General features: G+C 40.9%; 1 protein-coding gene and 1 non-coding gene across 5 annotated transcripts in view; both read left to right on the plus strand.

The window, feature by feature from the left end:
• HSD17B12 (hydroxysteroid 17-beta dehydrogenase 12) overlaps positions 1-25,081 on the plus strand; it is a 211,638-nt gene that overhangs the window by 177,423 nt on the left and 9,134 nt on the right. For all 4 annotated transcript variants that reach the window (XM_086341210.1, XM_086341208.1, XM_086341213.1 and 1 more), the window contains 3 exons: positions 8,186-8,220; positions 16,348-16,429; positions 18,046-18,111. In XM_086341210.1, coding sequence (XP_086197336.1) covers positions 8,186-8,220; positions 16,348-16,429; positions 18,046-18,111 — 183 coding nt within the window. The remainder of the gene's footprint in view (positions 1-8,185; positions 8,221-16,347; positions 16,430-18,045; positions 18,112-25,081) is intronic.
• LOC147358469 (U6 spliceosomal RNA) lies at positions 3,874-3,975 on the plus strand. Its single transcript, XR_015142541.1, has one exon. It is a non-coding gene; the product is annotated as a U6 spliceosomal RNA (small nuclear RNA).

Raw genomic sequence — 25,081 nt, forward strand, 5'->3', positions numbered from 1 at the left:
CCCATGGAGTAGATAATAGTAATAAATGTTTGGATGGACAGACAGATGAAAACATGCAAGAAAAATAGTTGTTTACTTTTTTAAAAAACATGTATTTGCCTCTGGTATGTCACATAGTACCAGTAGGGGGAGCCCTCTGTTAATTTGGAAATCCATCAGGAGAATCTGTTCAGCAGTCTGAAGTGAAGTCGCTCAGTTGTGTCTGACTCTTTGCGACCCCATGGACTGTAGCCCACCATGCTCCTCCATCCATGGGGTTTTCCAGGCAAGAGTACTGGAGTGGGTTGCCATTTCCTTCTCCAGGGGATCTTCCTGACCCAGGGATTGAACCCAGCTCTCCCACATTGTAGGCAGACGCTTTACCGTCTGAGCCACTAGGGAAGTCTGTTTAGCAGTCTAGTTATATTTAATTTAGGGATTATGCTAAGAAGTTATCCTCCGACTCTGCCCCAAGAATTCAAGTTAACAGAATAGGAAATTAATCAATTGTAGGAAGGAGAGTATGCTTCTTACCACTGCCCCTGCCCAGGGCTTTTCAGAAGAAACACATTCCAGGTTAATATCTAGAGCCTTTAAATCCATCTGAAAGTAGTTATCATTAACCTGTTAACAATTTCCAAATTGGGGAGCATATTTAGCCCTAAGAGTCTCAGAGTAATGGGCTGCTTCAGGCACAAATACAAAATAATGGGTTTGCCAAAATACAGGACCACCACTCTTTGCACGATTTTCATCTTTACAAAATGAGGCAATAGTTGGAGACGCCAAGGTTCTTTGTAGCTCCAGGTAAAGTTTGTTTAAAGAAGAAATGCATTATAAATGAGTGAGTGTGTAAAAATCTCTGTGAGAAACTTAGGGCTTCTTTTCTCCTCCAAATCTATCGCTTTTGGAGAAGTCAGCTTAGTTGGAGAAAAGGTCAGTAATAGAAACTCTCAGTATATTGGTTCAATAGTATCACCAACTCAATGGACATGAGTTTGAGCAAATTCCGGGAGATAGTGAAGGATAGGGAAGCCTGGTGACCTGCAGTCCATGGGGTCACAAAGAGTCAGACACAACTTAATGACTGAACAACAAACTTGGAAAAACAGTGTGTGATGGTATATATGTTCTTTTTATTTTCATTTTTGTTTAGAGTTTAAAAATTATGGCTTTAGATTCTTCATTATTAGTTGGCCTCCAGTTCTCTGTTCTGGAAAGTTCTTTTCTTTTTCTTTTGTTAAGTCATTAAAAAAAAAATTAAACCAGAATTTATTATCAAAGAAAAAGTATTGTTTTTTATAGTATGGGGTTGAATTTCAAGTTCAGTAATATGGGATGCGGGAAATGGCAAAAGAGGGTTGATAACTTTGACAAGAAGAGCTGATAACTTTACAAAGACCTAAACATTGGTAGAGGAGAGGCAAATAATACTCAGATCTCAAAGCCGTCAAAAAACTTAGTCTCATTAAGCTTCTCACCCCCTGCACAGTAAGTATTCTGTTGGCCATACATATGAGATTCTAAGAATTTATAATTAAGCGGTATTCTTGGTACCAGAGCTCAAATTATACATTTCACCAAAGGAAATGTGTGCTGTGTCATTCTAGTATGACTTCCAGTAGAGTTACCACCCAGTTTCTCCAAAGCAGGCATTGTGTAACATCGCTGTTACTTTATGTAATTCTTTGCGCTATTATGTTGTGGTTTTAAAAAGTTACTGTTAATGATTCCAACTGAAAATGTGCTTCAGGCATTTGTATCTATTTCCTTTTCATTTGTGCGGGTTCATTTTTCAGTTGCGTGAATTCAGATCCTGTTTACTCTCTGCAGGTTTCTCTAGGCTAGAGGGCAGGGCAGCAGTGGACAAAGCGGCTGTTTGTGGTGTCCTAACTATTTGTACAAGAAGCCTGGATTCCTGGGGCTTTGCCCAGATTCTAGAGCAAGTTGTTACTTTACCTCCTATTTATATATAATGGTGATACAGGTGTCAATATTGTTTTCTTATTTTAACTCAAGTATCTTGAATTTTAATCTTTTCATTTGGGTTTTTAGTTATCTCTTTGAGCATTATGTGATAATGTTTTCTTTATACTGTTCTCTCCAAACAAATGACGAAACACAAGAGGTTACATGATATAAAAGTAATTTGCTTGTAGAATAATATGCATGATTCACTTGTGTAGGCATCGGTTTTCATACCAAACTAAAAAAGTGGGAAACTTGGATTGGCTTTTGAGTATAAAATGAGATTCTTCCTACAAATTCTTGATTACTGATGCCAGAGAAATGAAAAAGAAAAAAATTTATTCGTGTTAATTTCTTTTAGAAATAACATTAGTTGTGGGGGCTCTTCTGATTGCAAAAGCAATGCAAGCGATTGCCAAAAATAGAAGAAATATTTCAGAATACTAAGATGGATACACTTTAATATAACATTTTAAAGGACTTTCTAGGTCAGCCAGTGCATTTCTGAGTCAGGTTACCTCAACTGAATGATCTAATAATACTGATTTTGATTTTTGTATGAGCTACATCAGCCTCTTACTTATTTCCCAGCCAGAACATACATAGCTGTGGCAGTAAATATATAACTCTTGAAATAGAATATGTGGTGTCCCCAAGAGGAATTCTCAATTGAGCTATCATTGGTGAAGACTATGCCAGGCTTGCATGCAGAATGATATAATATCTTGGTGTGAAATAGCATGTATCGGCCTTTCTCCCTTTGAGTTAGGCTTCTGGGACTTTTTTGTGATAAGGATTGATGAAACTGTCCCTAAAAAATATGTCTCTATAAATAGGAAACATTTGTTTTTTTTCTGCAAGAATTTGAAGCTGCCATTGTTGTAGAGGTGCTATTATAGGACTTGTATTTACTTTTGAGGAAAGAATTAAATTTATATTGTCTGCTGTATACTTTTGGAAATAACGTAGAAGAAAACAAGTATAGAAGTCATGTTTACTACTATTCTTGATATTTTTAACCACTGAACTTACAAGTTATGGTAATCTTATTTTAGCAGTATCTTAAGAGGAACAAAATTTTTCCTGGTACAGCAATTATCACCTGCAGATGGCCTAAAATTAGCATATTGAGTTAACTCCAGAAACAGCTTGTAAGCTGTGAGATGGAGTTCAGATAGTGAGATTTCACAGAAACACTTGGTATATGGCATAAATAACCAGCCATCAAGATACCAATTGATGCATATAAAGTAAAATGAGACTACTAATAGCTTAATTTAAATATCCTATGTAAGACTTGACGTTAAAGAGAATTTAATTTGATGTTAACGTAGTGAAGCCTCTCTAGTTACACACAGAATATTAAGAATTATTTGTATGCACATACCCCAACAAAGAACACTTGAAATTGAATTTATTATGACATGTATTCTGAGTAGAAAGAAAGATAATTTAAGTATAGACGAAGGCATTAATCTGCCTTAGAAAAGCCTGCGGATTTCAGGTTAACTCTTCCTAGGCTTTTCAGTGTTGTTATATCTGACAGATCCAAGGAGATACTCTATTTTATGGCAAGGAGAAATAATTTAGAAACAGAATTTAAGAGGAGAAACCAATGACCAATACAAAAGAATTTAACCTTTTCATGCATGAATTTCCATCTTTGATGATGAATCATTTGTTCAAATGAGGATTGCAACAAGTATTTCTGGCCCTTTAATAGTCAGGCATTGAAAACACTGCTTCTTCCTTTGTGTTATTAAAACTTCTTGAGTTTTAATTCACTTGTATAAAGACTATGGAGAAGGAAGTAGCTTCCCATTCCAGTATTCTTGCCTGAGAAATCCCAGGGACAGAGGAGCCTGATGGGCTACAGTCCACAGTATCAGATACAACTTAGTGACTGAGTAACAAGAACAGAAAGACTTATTTCAGCAGCAGAGATACTTGAATTGAAATGATACAGGGAAGATTAGCATGGCCCCTGCGCAAGGATGACACACAGATAGTAAAGCATTCTGTATTTTTGCTGTTAACTAAACTTCATTGTGGTAATCATCTTACAATATATACATATATCCTTATGATGTATACTTTCAGTTCAGTTCATTTCAGTCGCTCAGTTGTGTCCGACTGTTTGCGACCCCATGGACTGCAGCACACCAGGCTTCTCAGAGCTTGCTCAAACTCATGTCCATTGAGTCGGTGATGCTATCCAACCATCTCATCCTCTGTTGTCCCCTTGTCCTCCTGCCTTCAATCTTTCCCAGCATCAGGGTCTTTTTCAAGGAGTCAGTTCTTCACATCAGGCGGCCAAAGTATTGGAGTTTCAGCTTTAGCATCAGTCTATCCAGTGAATATTCAGGACTGATTTCCTTTAGGATTGACTGGTTTGATCTCCATGCTGTCCAGGGGACTTGCAAGAGTCTTCTCCAACACCACAGTTTAAAAGCATCAATTCTTTGGCACTCAGCTTTCTTTATGGTCCAACTCTTACATCCATACATGACTACTGGAAAAGCCATAGCTTTGACTAGACGGACTTTTGTTGGCAAAGTAATGTCTCTGCTTTTTAATGTGCTATCTGGGTTTGTCATAGCTTTTCTTCCAAGGAGCAAGTGTCTTTTAATTTCATGGCTGCAGTCACCATCTGCAGTGATTTTGGAGCCCACAAAAATAAAGCATGTCACTGTTTCCACTGTTTCCCCATCTATTTGCCATGAAGTAGTGGGACCGGATGCCATGATCTTCGTTTTTTGAATGTTGAGTTTTAAGCCACTTTTTTCCCTCTCCTCCTTCACTTTCACGATATGTACCTTAAACTAGTAAAAAAAAGTTACGTAGATTATATCTCAAATGAAACTGGGAGAAAAAGTGAATATATTTTGAAGCTATCTACACATTAACAACCATCAGGACTGACTTAATGTTTAGCATGCTGTTGATATAATTTTGTAAATAAGATAATATCTTACAAGGTTTTATTTTGTCTCTGATTGTTTCCTGGGTAATTTTTACCATTCAGAAAGGAGACATTTCATAGATGACATGCACACAGTGTAAGGAAAAAAATAGCTCCCAAAGTGTGCATTTGTATTTCCTTAATAGCCCAGCTTAAAGTGCTATTTCTTATTGGACTGTATTTAAGTGTGTACATTTATGTCTTGGGGGGGGAAAAAAAACTCTGAATTGAACTTTAAAACTCTGCACAACCAGTTATTAAATATTCAAGTGGTACTTAGATCCTTGGTCAGAATAAAGGACTCCATCAGCAGGTCTTGTAGACTTTCCTGGTAGTTCTCCAGATTGATCACTGCCTGCAAATCCCATCCCTCCTCCTCTCCTTTTGTTCGGTAAAGGTAGGTGGTCAGTGGCGCCCCCTGTCAACTCCACTTCGCTACTTCACACATAACAAGTTTCACTCCTCACCCCAAATGCACGTGTGCATGCGCACACCCCGACCTCTGGGTGAGAACATGTTTTATTATCAGTCTTCTTCTTTCTCATCTGGTTTCTGGGGATCTCAGGACATTGGGGGAACTGTTTAACAACTTCTCACAAAATGCTGGGAACCTCCTTATAATACATGAGCCTAAGCATTAAGGTCCCCTGATGAAATGTATTAAGTAAAGTATGTGTTCAGATACTGCTAAAAATGCATATAGTCTATCCCTACAAAGAAAAATCCCCCACAACTGTTCCCATGCCTGATGTCTGTCTGTACTAGCATGGGAGGCTATCTGTGATGCAGTATGATATGCAGATTGCAGGACAATATTGCTGAAACTGTCCAGAAACTGGAGAAGGCAGTGGCACCCCACTCCAGTACTCTTGCCTGGAAAATCCCATGGACGGAGGAGCTGGTAGGCTGCAGTCCATGCGGTCGCTAGGAGTCGGACACGACTGAGCCACTTCACTTTCACTTTTTCACTTTCATGCATTGGAGAAGGAAATGGCAACCCACTCCAGTGTTCTTGTCTGGAGAATCCCAGGGATGAGGGAGCCTGGTGGGCTGCAGTCTATGGGGTCACAAAGAGTTGGACACGACTGAAGTGACTTAGCAGCAGCAGCAGCAGTCCAGAAACTTCTGTGTGGTGAGTTGAACTGGATGACCTCAAAATGTGTTACCGTTTTTTGCTCTCAACTGTCAAGCACAGCAAGCTTAAGGGGGTCCTGGGTACTTAGTGGTGCTGTGTCCTGAAAGAAGAGTACACACTGGCAACAAGGGCCGCAGTTTCCTTTCAGGGCCTACTCTGTGCTGGCTGTCTGTGCTAGGTTCGTTATCTATATCACCTTATATGAGATTACAGTCCCTTGGACCACACGGAGATCCAACCAGTCCACCCTAAAGGAAATCAGTCCTGACTATTCATTGGAAGAACTGATGCTGAAGCTGAAACTCTAATACTTTGGCCACCTGAGGCAAAGAACTGACTCATTGGAAAAGACTGTGATGCTGGGAAAGATTTAAGGCAGGAAGAGAAGGGGATGACAGAGGATGAAATGGTTGGATGGCATCACTGAATCGATGGACATGAGTTTGAGCAAGCTCCAGGAGTTGGTGATGGACAGGGAAGCCTGGTGTGCTGCAGTCCGTGGGCTCTCAAAGAGTCGGACACGACTGAGTGGCTGAACTGAACTATATGAGATTACAGCATTACAGAAGGAGGAAGATTGGAGATGCTTCAGGACAAACTCTTTTCTTACAGTGTCTACTTTTTTTCACCTGGAAGATTTGGCCACATCAGATATTCTGGTGAAACGATCCTCCTAGGTTTTGAAGACACCACTTTGTCTGTTTAGAAGTTGGCAGTGTGTTCTCCTATTATGATGTGGTGTCGGTTCAAATTCACATCTTTCCTGGAAAAGTGTATGCAGCAGCTCCAAAGTTGACCTCTGAGTTGAGAGCTCTGCAGAGCAGGTTCTATGTTGGTGAAGGCTGGATGCTTTTTCTTTCTTTGAAGTGTTTCTAGGAAAAGAATGCTCTCTTTGTCAGAATGGTATTTTAATTAAGGCATAATGTTATTCAAGATAGAAAGTTTGAGATTCCTGTGCCTGGCATGCATGCAAAATTCTCTGTAACAAAACAGCATTTGTTTTTTCCTGAACTGATGGTGTGCAGGAATCCAGAGTTCATGTTCCAACTTAGGTGCTTAACTGTGATGTGGCCTTGACTAAACCAGTGGATATCTTAACTTTTCTGAGTTAATAATATCTTAAAATAGAGTTTAGAAGTATTAATAGTTTCTCTCGTCGTAGTATATATATTTAGGCAACAGTCATGAAGTCCTTTAAAAATGAGGTGTCCACGGAATTCCTTGGTAGTCCAGCAGTTAGGACTCTGTGCTTCCACGGCAGAGGGCCAAGGTTCAAGCCGTGGTCAGGGAACTAAGATCCTGCATATTGCTTGGTTCGGCAATAAAAAATAAAAATGCTGGCGCCCCTTTTTTCATTGTTGGTTATTTAAGATGACAGATAATATCAACTTTCTTTAAGGATGCATTTTACTCACAATTAGCTTGAGCAGGAGAAGAAATGCATGTGAAGATAGACTTAATATTTGCCTACATGTCACTTTATGGCATTCTCCTAAAGGTTTTTTGATAGGAAAAAAAATTATTTGATCTGTTAAGATTAGAAAGCTTAAGTAAGTTTGGTAGGCAGGATATTTCTTGTAATGTATGTCGTTTTACTGAGAATGTATTTTGGGAGACATGGATTTCACCATAAGTCCTTACTTATTTGAAGATCTCCATGCCAGTATTACATTTCAGGCAAGACTAACTTTAGCCAGGTTCACTGAAAGTGTTTACAGTGTTATCTCCAGTAATTTCCTCAGATTCCTTTTTACGCACTCTTAACGTTCAGTCGGGGCCACTGTTGCTTTCTACAACGGCCCGTACTTCTGTGGAGTGTGTTTCCCCCGAGATCGCTCTTGCCTTCTGCTCGGCCCATACTCTGTCTGTGGAGTGTGTCTCTCTGTAAATAAATCCATCTCTTATCTATCAAAAAAAAAAAAAAAAGAAAAGTTCATTCAGGTTTTTCCATAAGAAGGTATGGCAAAACCCAATTGAAATTTTTGGCCAACCCAATATATAAAGTCTATAAAATAAACTGCTGTCTGTAGAAGTGGCAAGCAGCTCGGCGATTCCCCCCTTGTTTGTGTGGGCAAGTTCTCTCCACTCTCAGTGGCCTGCATCCTCAGTCACCATGGATGTTTTGTTTTTCTCTTTCACAGATGACACAGCTGGTCCTGCCTGGCATGGTAGAAAGGTGAGTCATAAGCTCACACACAAACACTCAAGCTCATGATTATTTATAGGGAGAATCCTTTCTTTGAAAATTTCATTAAAGTGACTAATGAACCTCCCTTCCATGTCTTGGTGACAGAGTAATGTGCCAGGCGAGTCACACGGTAGGGCATGAGTCATCCGGTGGTGGAGGCCTTTTCCCCTCGATTCCCTTTTTATTTCCCTCGCCAGGGTGGTGGTGGTGGTTCCTTTACATCAGGATTAAAAAGCCTGCCTGAGTCACCATCACTAACTCAATTGCCTGCTCTTCTGAGGGGGTGGATAGAGTTCCTGGGATATTCCCGGGAATGCCTTCTTAAAGCGATATGCTGTCAGAGCCCAGCTCAGTGGAGTTTTGTGAAGCAAGACCCCCCATCCTCTGGTTTTTCTGTTATGGGAGAAAGGATGTATGAGGAACTTAGGCATGTTATAAAGTGATCTTAAGGGGTCAGCCTCCCCTACCCCTGCCCTTGGAGAAAAAAGGCTATGTCCTCTAGCTTCAGCAGTATTTGTATTGGGTTCCACTAGGATTTGCTAGATGTCTTCATTTCTCTTGAGAAATGTGTTGCTAAGTCCTTACATTAGGAATAGCAGGAAGTATAAGATGGGAATTAAATTCTGTTCCTCCCTTGGAGAAGTCTGAGTGATGGCTAAGCTTTCAAAGCAAACCTGTTGCAAAGGGATGGGCTTGCTTGGTCATTTGCTAAATTTAGGGTTTCACAGTCATCCTTGCTGTGCAAAATAGCTTTGAGTTTGGGAGAGAGCCACAGGAATCACAGCTTTGCAAAGAGCCAGGGACCCTACTTCCGTGAAGGAGTCTCCATGACCAGCTTCAGGCAAGGATTTACAGCTTATGTTTGTCGATTACGTATTCTTTGCCAGGTGTCAGGCTGAGAACCCGATAGGTGTTTGCTTATATAACTTTGATAGCCTCCCACCATTGTACAGATGAGGAAACTGAAGTTCGGAATCCATTTGGTTGGTAGCTACTTTTTAGTAAGGCTCTTTGTTTGTAATTGCATTTTATGTGTGATTTTTTAATGTCTCAATTGCTTTATTTTAGTAAAATTTCCCTTTAAAACCTTTTAACTACTTACTGATGGTCGAGCATGCCCCTGATGGTGATGATATGAAAGTGAAGATGGTCAAACCAGACCAGATTCCTGAAAGATTATAGAGAATTAGGGCAGACATAGTAGAACTCAAGACGCATGAAATTTGGGTCCAAAGCTTAATTCTAGTTGGATATCTACAAGTGACACAGAATAAATTCAGGGTAGTATTCTACCCATTAAAAAAGAAAATACATTCCACAGAGGAATTTTTAAGTGTGTTGTTAAAAACCATATCCAGAGAGATACTGGTTAGGACGAATCAGACTTGAAGAATCATGGAATTTCAGTACTTTAATTGAAACCAATCCCCCCTCATTTGACATAAAAAGTGAGATTCAAAGAACCTGAGTGCCATGAGGCTACATAATGAGTTAATACATGATACAAAGTGCTCACACGTCTCTGTAGACCTAGGAGCCACCATCACAGTTGTAGCTGAAGCCTTAGATAAAGAATGCAAAAGAAAGGATCCATCCATTTCACTGAGTAAAGTTCATCATATGGAAGATGAATTGGATCCTTGTCTTTAAGAAATCAAATTGATTTTACACCAAGGTTGTGAAATGATCTGGTGGAAAGCTATCACGGCTAAAGAACTAGTCAGCAATGTAAGGGGGTTTTATGAATTGGTACTTTTGGGATAGGAGAAGGAACAGGTCTGTCTGTTTGAATTGAAGGAGTTACTTGTTGTATTAGTCAAGGCAGGCTAACTGCTGTAACAGACCACCCCAGAATCTCAATGACTTAAAATTCTAAAGGTTGATCCTCCCCTCACATCACAGCCTGGTGTGGATCAGTGGTCAGGACTCTGCTCTACACAGTCAATGCAGGGATCTCAAGCTCCTTCATCTGGAGTTGAGGGGGGCCTACTCTTCCCTTGGGTTTCCCTGGTGGCTCATACGGTAAAGAATCTGCCTGCAATGCGGAAGACCAAGGTTTGATCCCTAGGTGGGGAAGATCCCCTGGAGGAGAGCATGGCAGTCCACTCCAGTATTCTTGCCCAGAAAATCCCATGGACAGAGGAGCCTGGTGGGCTAAAGTCCATGGAGTCGCATAGAGTTGGACACAACTGAGCGACTAAGCACAGCATGGTACTCTTTCCATAGGCCTTGCAGTTCTCTGCAGAAATATCTGCACCAGCCAGCAAATAAGGGAAGAGACAGGAAGGATGATTTTACAGAGAGTGTCATGGGTCAGGCCTGCAAGTGGTGTCCCCGTCTTCTGCGCTCGTTCCATGGTCTAGAACTCAGTCACAGGCTACAGCTAACTGCAGGGGAGACCAGAAGCGTTGTCATCTGTGTGCCCAAGAGGGAAGAAAGACTCCAAGTTCACAGATCATCTCAAAGCCTTCTTACTTACACATTATAAGTGATTTGATCATAGCCTGCCCTGTGAGCCATCCCCAAATGATCTATTTCCTATGGCTGGTTGCTGTAGGTTTCGTATCTCCATTGAGGAATAGCAGAGTTCTTTGTTGTGGTGGGTTTGTTTTGTTTTTTTTTTTCCTTTCACTGATGCTGCTTCTGATGTATGTGGCTTCCCACACTCTCTAGAACTATAGCCTAGGGCCAACTGACTATCACTAAACAAGTCTCTATAATCAAACTAAGGTATTATTATTACCATAGAAGTAGAAACTACAAAATTATGTTATGGAGGAACCTTGCTCTTTCCACTTCCCTGGAATTATAAACATTGTGTACAGCTGGAGCCAGGAGGTGGTTGCCATAACAACCATGGAAAAGCTAAAAATAGCCCCTTTCATACTGTATTACTTAAGGTGGAATTATGACATGTTATGGTGTTTTAGGGCAGGCAGTTCTCTTTCATGTGGGAAATGTTTGCAAACTTTCTTCAACAAAGCAATATTTGTATAATGTATTTGGATCACTGGTTCTAATTATATACCTGACCCCCGTGATCCAGGATTCTTTTCTGACATGGAACTCTGTTTTGATATGTTTCTCTGTCTTTTTGAGAACCTGTTAGAGAACTATCTGTACCAATATTCAGTGTTATGTTTCAGCTTAAAAAAAAAAAAAGTAAAGTCCCCCCAAGAGCAGACTTAAGTGCTCCCTAATAAGAAGTGAAAATATGAAGAACTGGGATGTAGTCTTTTTTGCCCAACCCTCCTTTTTCTGCCATCACTCTCTGTATCCTGTAAGCTGTCCACAGGACCAACTCTGTGTTCCAGTGCTTCACAGCAACATTTAAGCCTCCCTCTTCACGTGCAGCGTGGAGCAATGATGAGAGTCCTAAGGAAGGTGGAAATCAGAGACTTATTTCATGGGAGACCTGTCACTTCCTCCATGACAATACTGTTTAAGAGCTGTGCACAAGGATGCTACAGCTATCTGATAGAATAGTGGGGCATGTGTAGAAGAAAAGAGGCTTGGTAACTCATCCAAGTGATCATTAAGGAGAGTTTTCTAATTGGGAATTTCACCGAACTTAGCAAATTCTAGAAAGCATAATGATAGAAGGCTATAAATGCAAGGAACTGAATTTCATAGGGTTATATGTGTTTAATGTCTGGCTGGTGGGAGGGCTAGTCATTGAAGAGAATATTTTTAGATGAAAAAGTGCTTCCTTATCAGCAGTGGTGGTTTCTGCTTTGTCTTTGCAGTATTTTAATTCTAGCAGATCCTCAATAACATGCCACTGAGACACCATCGTGTGGCTGTTAGCAAGTAAGCAGCATGATGAATTAAGAAGGTTGTATCACAGAAAATATTACTGGACTTGTTTATTTGGATATTTGTCATAACAGACTGGAAATGTTGAGAAATATGAGCATTGGGAGTCTTCATTATGGAACTTCAGCAAATATTCTTAATGTACCTTCCAATCTTAGAATTGTTCCCCAATTCCCCAGAAAATGAGAGATTAGCCAGGGTTTGGTTTTATGTTTGTTTCTGTGTGCAATTAAGCTCAGCCCATTTTGTTCTTCTGCTTGATATAACAGAGTTGTCCTGAGTCTGGCTGTGCCATGGAAACTAGTTTGACGTCACTAATTCTGCTTAGATGGGGGATTAGCACTAGACAGAGTAGCTGATTTCAGAGGCTGGTCCTTTTCGTCTCTCGGTCCCAAATGTTCATCCCCATCTCTACGTAAAGAATAGATACTGTATACAGTACAGAGAGTAAGACCACTCTGCAAAGGTGCTGTTTGTGACCCAGACAAAACTAAGTTGAATATGATCGTCCTTGGAGAGAGAGAGAGACCTGTGTGCGGGAGGGCTTTTGCAAGACAAACGAATGACGTGTGCTGCTTTGCAGCGCAGCGCTTTTGTGGAAAGGGTGTTTTCTTCTCCGCGTCATTTTGGTCCAGTGATACATGCTCTCCGCTTCATGTTTACTTAGGTCTAGTGCATTCTCTGTTTATACTTTTTGATGCATTTTAGAGTGCAAATATTGTGTTTTGAATGAAGTATCTTTCAATTCCGACTTTTCACTTAAGTCAAACTAACTCTACCTCCTGGAAATTTTTAAATTAAGGTAGAATATTTGAGAAACAAAAATCTCACTTGCCTCAAGGAGTAAACAATTCAAAGCACATGCTTGCAGAATTGTGGCAGACCATATTTGACTATTGGTCTGTATTAATTTTGCAAGCAGAAACAAGGTTTTTATTATCTTGCAATGAACTTTCCTGTATTGAAATCATTGCTTTGGTGAGTGGCGTTTTAGGAATCTATTTTGGTGAGGTCAAGATTTCCTTTTTAAAAATGGTGTTTTTTTTTTTAATATTTATTTATTTGGTTGCATTGGGTCTTCGTTGCAGCACACAGGATCTTCAGTCTTCATGGAAGCATGTGGGATCTGGTTCCCTGGGCAGGAATTGAACCCTAGGCTCCCTGCATTAGGAGCTCAGAGTCTTAGCCACTGGATCACGGGCAACTCCCCAAAAATGTTTTTAATAACTTTTAAACTTTAACTTTTGCAAGACTTTAAGTTGTATTTCACTTGTGAGAAAGGAAAGAAACAGAATGTAAGATTTTTGTTTGAGGGCACATGCCGCCCTTTTAGCCAAATTGAGTATTATCTAGCCCAGAGTCCCACTGATTGAACCAGCAGTGACCAGCCACAGTGAAAAACATCATCTTCTACAACCACTTCAGAATGGGTTTTCTTCACTTGCTGTGATGAGTGAGGATATAGCAGTTCCTGGTTATTTGAGAAAATGTTAAAATAAACACCACCTAAACTCGCATGGGTGCTTGGGGCTCAGGTGCAAAGATTCGGGCTTATTCTCAGAAAGCAGATTGTACTGCAGGAGATAGCTTCTACTTGATTGGGATCTGCTTTTAACTCAAAGGCAACACATTCCAATAAATTATAAATATATTTCACTCTCTTTATATATAGATTTATTGAGCTATATTTCACATGTCCTAAAATCCACTCATTTAAAGTGTACAATTTGGTGGTTTCTAGTATATTTACAGAGTGTATCATCACCACAGTCTAATTTCAGAATATTTTTAACACCCTAATATATATATATATTATATATTATAATATATAATATAAAGATATTTTAAACATCATAAATTAATACTGTATTAAAAGTCTCAGTAACAAAGGTGGTTTTTAACCCCTTTTAATCAAAGGAATTTCTCACAAATATAGATAAAATGAAATTACTAGATAACTAATTGCTAATTCACCTGTTTTTATCTTAGAATAATTGGGTTCTAAGTCCTGATAGACATTCTTACTCTTAAAATTTAAAAAGAAAAGCCTTTTCTGTCTGTGTGAGAGACACAGGCAAAAACTACAAGAATGGTATAATTAATACGTTGACCAAATACTTCGAACTTTCTTCAGAAAATTTGAGATTTGATTTCTATGTCCAACCTGTTAATTGAGTCACCACTTAGGAAAGTGTATATTACTAATAAAGACTTCAGTTCAAAAAAACAGAAGCAAAAAAACAACTCATTTTCAGTGACTCATGAAGTGGAGGGTCCAGACTTCCATTTGATGGTTGAAGTGGCATCTTGCCTAGAGGCTGGCAGATGGACTGAATGACCTTTCGGGATTATTTCTTCTCAGATTTATGTCTAAAATAACTTAGAAGCCATTTGATCTTGTTTCTTTTATTATTTTGCATAAGAAGGGCCTATATAGTCCTTTTAAAAAATACGAAAAAAAAAAAAAAAGGCCTTGGGAAGTAAATTTCAGGCCAAGAATAATGAGAAAGTAAGCCTCCCTGATTGGAGAAGGCAGTGGCACCCCACTCCAGTACTCTTGCCTGGAAAATCCCATGGACGGAGGAGCCTGGTGGGTTGTAGTCCATGGGGTCGAGAAGAGTCAGACACGACTGAGCGACTTCACTTTTACTTTTCACTTTCATGCATTGGAGGAGGAAATGGCAACCCACTCCAGTGTTCTTGCCTGGAGAATCCCAGGGACAGGGGACCCTGGTGGGCTGCCGTCTATGGGGTCGCACAGAGTCGGCCACTACTGAAGTGACTTAGCAGCAGCAGCAAGCCTCCCTGATAGCTCAGTTGGTAAAGAATCCTTCTGCAATGCAGGAGACCCCGGTTCTATTCCTGGGTAGGGAAGATCCCCTGGAGAAGGGATAGGCTACCCACTCCAGTATTCTGGAGCTTCCCTTGTGGCTCAGCTGGTAAAGAATCCACCCGCAATGAAGGAGACCTGGGTTCGATCCCTGGGCTGGGGAGATCCCCTGGAAAAGGGAAAGGCTACCCACTCCAGTATTCCGGCCTGGAGAATTCCATGGATGGTATAGTCCATGGGGTCACAAAGAGTTGGACACGACTGAGCAACTTTCACTTTCAAGTTGAAAGAAAGGCTTCCCAGGTAGCACAGTGGTAAAGAATCCATCTGCCAACTCAAGATATGCAAGAGACCCGGGTTTGATCCCTGGATAGGGAAGATTCCCTGTGAAGGAAATGGCAACCCACTCCAGTATTCTTGCCTGGAGAATCCCATGGACAGAGGAGCCTGGCGGATTGCAGTCTGTGGGGTCACACAGAGTTGGACACAGCTGAGCGACTGAGCGTGAAAGATGAAGGACAGGAACCTGGTCTAGAGGGCAGGGGACAGGCAGGGTCAGGTTGATGTAGCTGAATAAGGGGACCAATTCCCCGGGGAGAATGGATTTGAGGACCAAAAGTTGGTTGTTAATTCTGTCTAAAATTCCTAAAACCCTAATTTCACACTTTACTCAAGCCATATACAACTGCTAACAACATGTGTATTTGCAGCATTGCTTTTCTCAAACTAATTTTTACTTATTTGTAGAACGAGTCGTTCCTGGTAACTTTCTGACTCTGAAATCTCACTAGTTTCTAAAAGTTACAGTAGTAATTGAGCTTTGCCTTTTGGCAAAAGAATATGATTTGGTGAACTATGGAGTAGCATGACTTTAGAGTCAGCTCTTCATTTAGCACCTGAATGCCTACCACCTGGGGAAGATAAGAAGGCGGGGCATAGCCATTCATTCATGTAAGTACCTGTTACATGCTCACCACAGGCAGAGTATTTTGAGGAAAAGCATAAGTTAAGAGCTCTGATGTCCAGAAGCTGATGGGTTTTATGAGGGATACAAATGTTGATAATCATAGAGTGATTAAGTGCTGCAGCATGATAGTATGTGATAAGGTGCCAAATTAAAGCATACCAGGAGTATGAGGGTGTTTTTAAGGGTGATAATTCTTGGTGCTATGGCCAGAGAAGACCTCAGAGGATAGAAATCAACTCGAGAAGACCAAAGATCTAATCCGGTCATGCTCCAGATTACTAAGACTTAGAAGTGAGCTAATTGCAAAGAAGAGCTATTTCTAGTTGATTGAGTTATGCCTCTTTGCTGACCAAGCATAGCACTTGCTGATGAAAGGCAAGGAGAGAGGTGGGTTAGAAAAACAGCCAGGTTATTCTATTTCAAATAGTTTTATATATCTCAATCTGTAACTTACAATTGTATATTTGATTTCACTCTGTTCACTTGCATCTTCTTTTTTTAGATCTAAAGGCGTAATTCTGAACATCTCCTCTGCCACTGGCAGGTACCCAGTCCCGATGTTGACCATCTACTCTGCAACCAAGGTGAACAGTTTTTTAGTAAATGGTGTCAGAAGAAGAATAAAGAATAGTTTTCAGTTTGAAAAATAAGAGATGGACTTTCTTGAAGTTCTCTCTTTAGCCATTTTCAAATGGACTGAGAAGAAAAGGAAAATAGCCAAGCCTAGTTTCGGAAGAGCTGGAGCTGGAGATAGCCTGATTGGTATCAACTTTACAGCCGAACTGAGGCGCCAAGATCTCAGATCCGCAGATGATATTTTTTTTTTCCCTCACAGTTCACTGGTTTTAAAATTGGTATTTGTACTTTCCAATAGAGAGCTGGTCTGAGCCAGTTAGCTCAGCTGATCAGAACATGGTGTTAGTGAGTCTAAGACTGGGGATTTGGTTCATGAATGACTCAGCATACAGCTTGAGTGCCAAGTCCGCAGAACTGAACAGTAGGATTGCAGCTAGTCAGCACATAGGTAAGCATAGCAGACACAACATAGATGCGAAACTGTGAATGTTTGGCAACATTATTCAAAATTCAGAGATATTTACTGCCACTTCTGAAGTGAGATAAGAATTTCCAGAGCTCTCTGTAAGATTCCATAATTCTATACCACACCACCATTCACCTCTTCACACTGCTACCAGGACAGTAGTGATTTAGAATGCATTTTATACTGCCTGCAGGTCAATAGCATGATTCTCAAATACATTGTTGAAGCATAGGATACATCTCTGAAGTAATGGTGACCACTGAGACGCTGCTTTTAGGGGAAAATGAGCAAAATAAAATGCACAGTAAGAACTTGCATTGTGCAGGGGGTAAAAAAGAGCAAAATACCTGCCCTCTTTTCCCTTGCCTTTCAGCCCCTGGAAAAACTGAAAAGTAATGTATTTTGAAAAGCTTGGCCCCACCCCCCACCCTGGAATCTACCTGCTTTCTATATCTCTGAAACACACAGTAGGCATGTTTAAAATGAACACCATGTTTCTTGAAGTGATTGGTAAACTTCTTCTTGCCTGTTCTGCTCCACAGGCACAAGACTATTAATATTATTAACAGGGACTCTAGTAGAGTCATCATTGATACATTTCAAGCCTGAGATTGAGTCCACATTTGAAAAAATGGTATATTTTACAAATAGATTTAGAGTTGTTCTGTTGGAAGAAGATGGGCTGTCACGTTCATCTCTGCACTTCTTGGATCTTGCCATCCCAAAGGACAAAGAGAATGCTTGCTCTTTTCTTCTCTTTACTGACAACAAAATCCCCATAGAACAGACTTGAACAGAATTCATCCTGTGTTTCTGTTCGAATGGCAGGTGGGGAAGAGGAACGTATCCTTTGTTATATAATAAGAGGTTTTTTTTCTTGGAAAGTAATTTTCTGAAAACAGAAAAGATAAGAAGAGCCTTTTCCAGTTCAATCAGAATTAGATATTATATTTGGTGAAAGAATACTTAATTAAGTGGCAAATAAAGAAAACGTGAGGTTTTGAGGGTTGTTTTTTTTTTTAAAGGTCTCTTCATTTGAAGTGAAAAGAATGATTAGAAATTATAGTGTTAAATGGTTAGTTGATTATTTTTGTTTCCATGGCTACAGATCAGGCCGATTGATGTAATGTGTGTGTTCTTACTCCCACCCCCTCCCAGGCTTTTGTAGATTTCTTCTCTCAATGCCTCCATGAGGAATATAAGACCAAGGGCATCTTTGTGCAGGTGAGTAGAGTTCGTTTCAGTTAAGTATCCCTGTTTTTGTGTGGTTTCCACAGCAACTGTTGCTGTCTTGGCAACGAAAGAAAATCACATTCCTAGGTAAGTGAATGTGACGTTAGCACACCATTAAAGAGATGGTTTCTTTTCCTTTATGCCCTTAAGTCTAGATTTAAAACAGTTATTGTCTAGAATTTTAAATCAATGAACCCTAAAGTAGAACTATGCAGCATAAACAGTTGGTGCATAGTAATTGTAAGTGCTTATGATTTTATTTTGAAAGAATTAGACCATCAGTATCTCTTAGCTGCCAAGTATGCAAGGAGTGCCACTGTTTATTAATGATAGGAGAGGAAAGTGCTGAGTAAAGCTAACTTTTTACTAAAGTGAGGATGACTGCATTTACCAGGTTGATATAGGTATGGTAGTGATTTTTTTACTTTTTTAAAATTGTGGTAAAATATACACCAAAAACACCATTTCTGTAGCTTTTAAGTATTCAGTTCAGTGTCGTGAAGTACATTCACATTGTCTACAACCATCACTACCTTCCATCTCCAGGATTTTTTGCAGTTGTCCAAAACTGAAACTTTGTATCCTTTAAACAGTCACTTTCCATTTACCCTCCCCCAGCCTCTGACAACCACCATTCTCCTTGTCTCCGAATTTGACTACACCAGGTACTTGATAGGAGTGGAATCCTACGGTATTTGTCTTTTTGTGACTGGCTTATTTCACTTAACATGTCTTCAGGGTTCATCCATGTTATAGCATGTGTCAGAATTTCCTTTTTAAGGCTTAATGTAATTCTGTTACTGCTATATGTCACGTGTGTTTATCCATTCATCTGTTGATGGACATTGGGGTGCTTCCACCTCTTGGCTGCTGTGAATAATGCTGCTTTGAACGTGGGTTTACACCCATCTCTTTGAGACCCTGCTTTCAGTTCTTTTGGATATGTACACAGATGCAATTGCTGGATCATATGATAATTCTTTTTTGGAAGAATCACCTTCCTGTTTTCCACAGTATAATAGCTGCCCTATTTTATATTCCTACCAGCAATGTATAAGGGTTCCAATTTCTCCACATCCTCACCAATATTTGGTATTTTCTTTTTGTTTGTTTTTAATAATAGCCATTCTTATGAGTGCTTCCCAGATGGCACCGTGGTAAGGAATCTGCCTGCCAATGCAGGAGATGCAAGAGACATGGGTTCGATCCCTGGGTCCAGAAGATCCTCTGGTGGAGGAAATGGCAACTCACTCCAGTACTATTGCCTGGAGAATTCCATGGACAGAGGAGCCTGGCAGGCTATAGTCCATGGGGTCACAGATTCAGACAAGACTGAGCAACTGATCTGAGCTGATGCTTATGTGTATGGAGTGGTATCACATTGTGGTTTTGATTTTGATTTGCATTTCCTTAAGGATTAATGATGTTGAGCATCTTTTCAAGTGTGTACTGGCCATTTGTCTTATCTTCTTTGGAGAAGTATCCAAGTTCTCCACCCATTATTTCATTAGGTTGTTTGCTTTTTTATTTTTGAATTGTAGGATTTCTAGATATATTCTGGACATTAACCCTTTATTAGATATATGGTTTACAAACATTTTCTCCCAGTCTGTGGGTTACCTGTTCACTCTATGGGTAGTCTCCTTTGATGCTCAAAAGTGTTAAAGTTTGATGCAGTCCAACTTATTTTTCATTCCTGTTACCTGTGCTCTTGGTGTCCTAGCCAAGAAACCATTGCCAAATCAATGAGGCTTTTCGGCTGGGTTTTTAAAAAAAAATTTTATTGAAGTATAGTTGATTTTCCCCTTTATGTTTTCCTCTAAGAGTTTTACAGTTTTAGCTCTAATATTTAGGCCTTTGATCTATTTTGACTTAATTTTTAGAGAGACCTTTGATTTTATTATGTAGCTAACAGATACAATGCTGTGAAAATACAAAACGAATCCAGTGAAGGGGCTTTTATGGGTATCAGTCTCAAATCAGCTATCACTCAACACAAAGAAATGAAGGCTCACAGTATTTCCGTGGTTAGCCACATTTTTGTCAATGTCTTGGGAGATTGCAATCCTTATCTCATTCCTGCTCCTGCCCACGGCCTGCGCCCACCTCCTCACACACCCAGTCTTCATTATGGCTTTCCATTCTGTGAGCCTAGTATTTTCCTTTTTGTACCCTGAAGCCCCAGACGATCAATCACAATACAAATAGCTAATGTTAGAGGGAATACTTTTCAGGCACTGTGCTAGGCACTTCATGTCTCTGTGTGTTTCACGGCATCTCCTAATGATCTCAGTGTTAGTCACTCATTCGTGTCTGACTCTTTGTGACCCTACGGACTGGAGCCTGCCCGGCTCCTCTGTCCATGGACTTCTCCAGGCAGGAGTCCTAGAGTGTGCTGCCATGACCTCCTCCAGGGGGTCTTCCTCTCCCAGGGATTGAACCCACATCTCCTATGTCTCCTGCTTTGCAGGAAGGTTCTTTGGATCCATCTGGTCAGGCAGAAGGTGCTGGACTGCTTAGTTCCATTTCCTCCCGGATATCTTTAGGGTAAATATTTCCTCATCTTCCAGGGTCAGTTTAGAGCCTGTTCCTCTAAATGTCTCCCTCAAGGGATCCTTTGAAGGGACCCTTCCATATATAGTCCTTTGGTGTTATTCCAGTCTGCAGCTCCCCATGAATACAGGGTACCCTGGGAGGTCAGGGTTTTTAAGATTCCTGAATTTTATATGGTGCTACTATATGCTCCCCACTTCCCCGTCTCTTGACACCAGTTATTTTAATGCTAATAGTCTGAACCTGCTACACAGAATGTGTTGTATTTTGGTAACAGGAGATCAGTAAAACACTTGGGGAGGTCAGGCCTCACGTGCCACACTGTGTCATGCCATCTTCTCATTCTGATGAATCAATTATATTCAAGCTATTAACTAATAATTTTTAAACACTATGGAGACCCAGTAGGAATCTTAAAGGTCCATTGGTGAGTGACCTGGAGGCAGTGTGACCAGAAGCTGCCAAGTGTTTCAGTGACAAAAGGCAGTCTTAGGCCTTGTCAGTGCAGACGAGCAATTTCCAAAATTCCGTCAACAGACAAGGCTGTTTCTTCTCTTATTTCTAGGTCTGATTTCCCTCAAAGATCTTTTCTGCATATTCTCTGCCTGTTGATTTGTTGTGACCAGCAGCTACTATAGAAACACATTAGCATTTGTTTCGGAAATATTTTACTTTGATACACGTTTCTTTTTCCTAAAGATGAATTATCAATGATGTGATTTCATTGATCCCTGTGTTCCTTCATGAGAATTCTCTCAAAGTTTAGACTTAGGGTGAACTTGGTGAAAAACCAAAAACCGCAATGTTTGTGAGGAAAAGTAGTCATTTCTGCATGAACACATCAGAATGCTGAAGTAGAAGAGACTCTCATGTTAACTCTGACCGAAGGGATAAGAAAAAAAAATCCGGTCTAAATGCAGCTCCGTTACAGAGTATTGGTTTTTCTCTGGTGGTGTGTGGTCTGGGCAGTCTTTCAGGTGAGGAGTATTCATCAGCTGGTTGCCCTTCCACTCCTTCCCACATCCTGTTTCCTGGGTGATCTGATTCAAAACAACCGGGATGTGTAGCCTTCCTTCAGAGTCCTCCGGTGGCTGCCCATCAAGTTCAGGGTTGGATTCAGACCCCATGAGGCCATCGCCTCTGACCACTCCATCATCCCACCCTGAATTCCAGCCAGAGCGGACCCTGTCACGCCTGTCATGTGCTGTGCGCTCAGCGGTGCCCGTGACTGGCTCCTCCGCTGCCGGCACGCCCTCACCCCCACTCCTCTGCCAGTCTCCTCTTCACACCTTCTCCCTGTCCATCTTTCAGGGCTTCGGCCTCACTTCACCTGGGAAACCTTTTGCTGTCTTCTTTCTTTCTTTTTTGAAAAATGGATTTATTTGGCTGTCCTGGGTCTCTGCTGATGTGCGGGCTTCTCTCTCGCTGTGGTGAGCAGGGGCTGCTCTCTCGCTGCGGAGCATGGGCTCTAGAGCATTCGCACTCCAGTAATTGCAGCCCATGGGCTCAGTCGGTGCAGCTCCTGGGCGCTGGAGCACAGGCTGTATCGTTGCGGTGCACGGGCTTAGTTGCTCGGCGGCATGCAGGACCTTCCCGGTCCGCGGGTGGAACCTGTGTCTCCTGCATTGGCAGGTGGAGTCTTTACCCCTGAGCCACCAGGGAAGCCCCTCTCTCATTTCTTATTACATATCTGTGTCTGATACTCTCTGGCCCCAAACTCCCCTATCCCCTCCCAAGCAGTGTTTTCTTGGATACACTGTATCCAGTGTACTGGGCTTTTCCTCCTGTCTGTCTCTGTTAGGGCACCTGTAGTGTGGTGCACACCAGAGAGCTGCCTTCTGCTGGCCTCATGCAGCACCCTGGCTGTGCCTGGCTATGTGTGGTGATACACGGTCCTCTGTTTTTAAGGCCTTTTGAGCTTCTTCTGTTGCTCACATAGGCCTCTGGTCTTGAATTTTCAAATTCTCTATCTAGAGGGTTTCCAGGCTAATGCTATGATGTCACATTTCCATTTCTTCTAATCTTTGGAAGACAAGTTCGCTTTCTAGGTCTGTGTCCACGTGGAAATATGACAGATTGCTCTTTGGAGAGAGGGAGAGAGAATGTTTTTCAGATTCTGAATTGTTTTCTATTCATTCCTTTGTTATATTTTTTTTTCTTTGCTTTGCTCTCCTCATCTTTCCTTCAACTTCTTTCCTATAATTTTGTAAGAGCATTTAACATTTCCTTCATGAATTCAGATTTGCCAATAGATTTGGCAAAGCATTTCCTGGAAACACAAACAATAGCAACAACAAGTGATAAGAAACATCTCAGAGGTGCATTTTGACTCTGTTGACGTTAGAATAGAGGCTAAGAAATACATTCTTGTAAATCTCATTGAAAGTTGCTCTGTCAGTAAGAACGATCTGTTCTCATTATTACCCTATAACTAAATCCCAGTCAAAATTATACTTAACTCTTTCAGAGGACAAAGTCATAAGTGATCTAACTGGCCAGTTGGTGGGCCCCAGTACCAGGCTCCATCTCTTAATGCCAAGCAAGTAAGAAAGAGCTGAAACTAAGATGACATCCTTAAACTGTACTTCTTGAACACTTATTCTGTAAAACTTTCACAGGCTTTCTTGTGTGTGTGTTTTTCACCTTGGAAGTAATTTCAAATCTGTAGAAAGCTTGTAAGAATAGTACAAAGAACACCCCAGTATTCTTTGTGTAGATTCACTTGTGGTTAATATTGTGTTCCATTTGTTTTATCATTGAGAGGTGAGCTGCGTGTATCATGTTTCTTTACCTCCAGATCCTTCAATGTATTTTCAAAGAATAAGGATACCCTTAATAACTAATCACAATACAGTTACCAACTTTACCGTTAACATTGATGTAGTATTCTTATCTAACCTACCACCTGCGTTCTAATTTTTGATCTCATAGTATCTTTCATCTTGGCTGAGCTGCGTGGCTTATGGGATCTGAATTCCCCGACCAGAAACTGAACCCGGGCCATGGCAGTGAAAGCCCCAAATCCTAACCATTAGGCCATCAGGGAACTCTTTCTCATAATATTACTCACAAAATACTGAGAGGGAACTGCTGGGGAGGTGGGGCTGCCGTGGCAAAAAGACAGATGGAGTCCCTGCTGTGGCAGAGTTTATATTTAGTGGGAAGGAGACAGACAATAAGCAAGCAAACACACACATGAATGAGATGGTTTCACATAGTTGTCCATTCTATGAAGACTCTAAAGGAGGATGCTGTGTTGGGGGCATGGGGGAGGTATAGGGAATTTAGGAATTCCCCCTCCGGATTGGTCACATGGTTTTGAGTAACGCCTAGGTCTGTGCTCTTTCTGCCAGGCCCCCGTGCTTCTCCCTGGGGTGTTATCCTGCACCATAGTCTTCTTGCTTGGAGCTGGAAAGCCAGGTCTCTGGAAATGTTCTCAACATGGGGATCATTTGCTAACTGAAGCCACCCATTAGGTTTAGTTTGAAAGGGAAAGTCAGTTGCTCAGTCACGTCTGACTCTTTGCAATCCTATAGTTTCCTCTGTCCATGGGATTTCCCAGCCAAGAATACTGGAGTGGGTTGCCATTCCCTTCTCCAGGGGAATCTTCCCGACCCAAGGATCGAACCAGGGTCTCCCTCACTGCAGGCGGATTCTTTACCGTCTGAGCCACCAGGGAAGCCCAGGTTTAGTTTACCTGACTCTTTACCAGAGGAAAGGTGAGGATGCAGGTGGAGACCATCCAGACCTGAAGAAGGTAGGTGTAGGTTTCAGCCGGTCTGGCCTAAAAACGAAGGGGGGGCTTGTCGCACTTAGCACGAAATTACAAAAGAATGCTCCATTTAAATGTGAACTTATAATAATGGAGAAAATCTCAGGGCTCCATTCTCTTAGAATCCTGCCTTCCAGTTCTTTGTTTCTCCTCGGTGATGAGAGTTGGCAATTTTGCTAATTCTTTAAAAAACATAGTTTTTAGAATAAATTTAGAAAACAAGTCAGACAAATTGAAGTGAGGGAGCAAACAAGGTTCCAGTTTATTTTGTTAATGAAAAAAGATATTCTTTGTGTATATTTTGTTAAAGCATTTTATTGCATAGCGTAATCAGACAGATCTATGAGGCTTCAACGAGCTAGAAAGCTCAACGTGGAGAAATAGGTGTTGGGAATGAAAATGTAAGTCCTCATACATTCTTCTTGTTAATTGCCAATGACAATAAAAGAAGGCAATGGTGGATGTTTTTAGTGCAAATGGAGTCTAAATACGGAGAACAATGAAGCAGCAGAAAGATTCTCACAGGAGATAGGTATATCTGGTCAACTGTACCAACTTTGAGAAATATCTTTAAGAATAATAAAATTAGTCCCGTTGGGATCTTTGGACCCAGACCCCTTCCAACTAGGTGAATCC

The sequence above is a fragment of the Bos grunniens genome, chromosome 15 (genome assembly GCF_055505025.1).
Source record: "Bos grunniens cultivar Pamir isolate PY7600 chromosome 15, Bosgru_T2T1.0, whole genome shotgun sequence".
Classification (NCBI taxonomy): domain Eukaryota; kingdom Metazoa; phylum Chordata; class Mammalia; order Artiodactyla; family Bovidae; genus Bos; species Bos grunniens.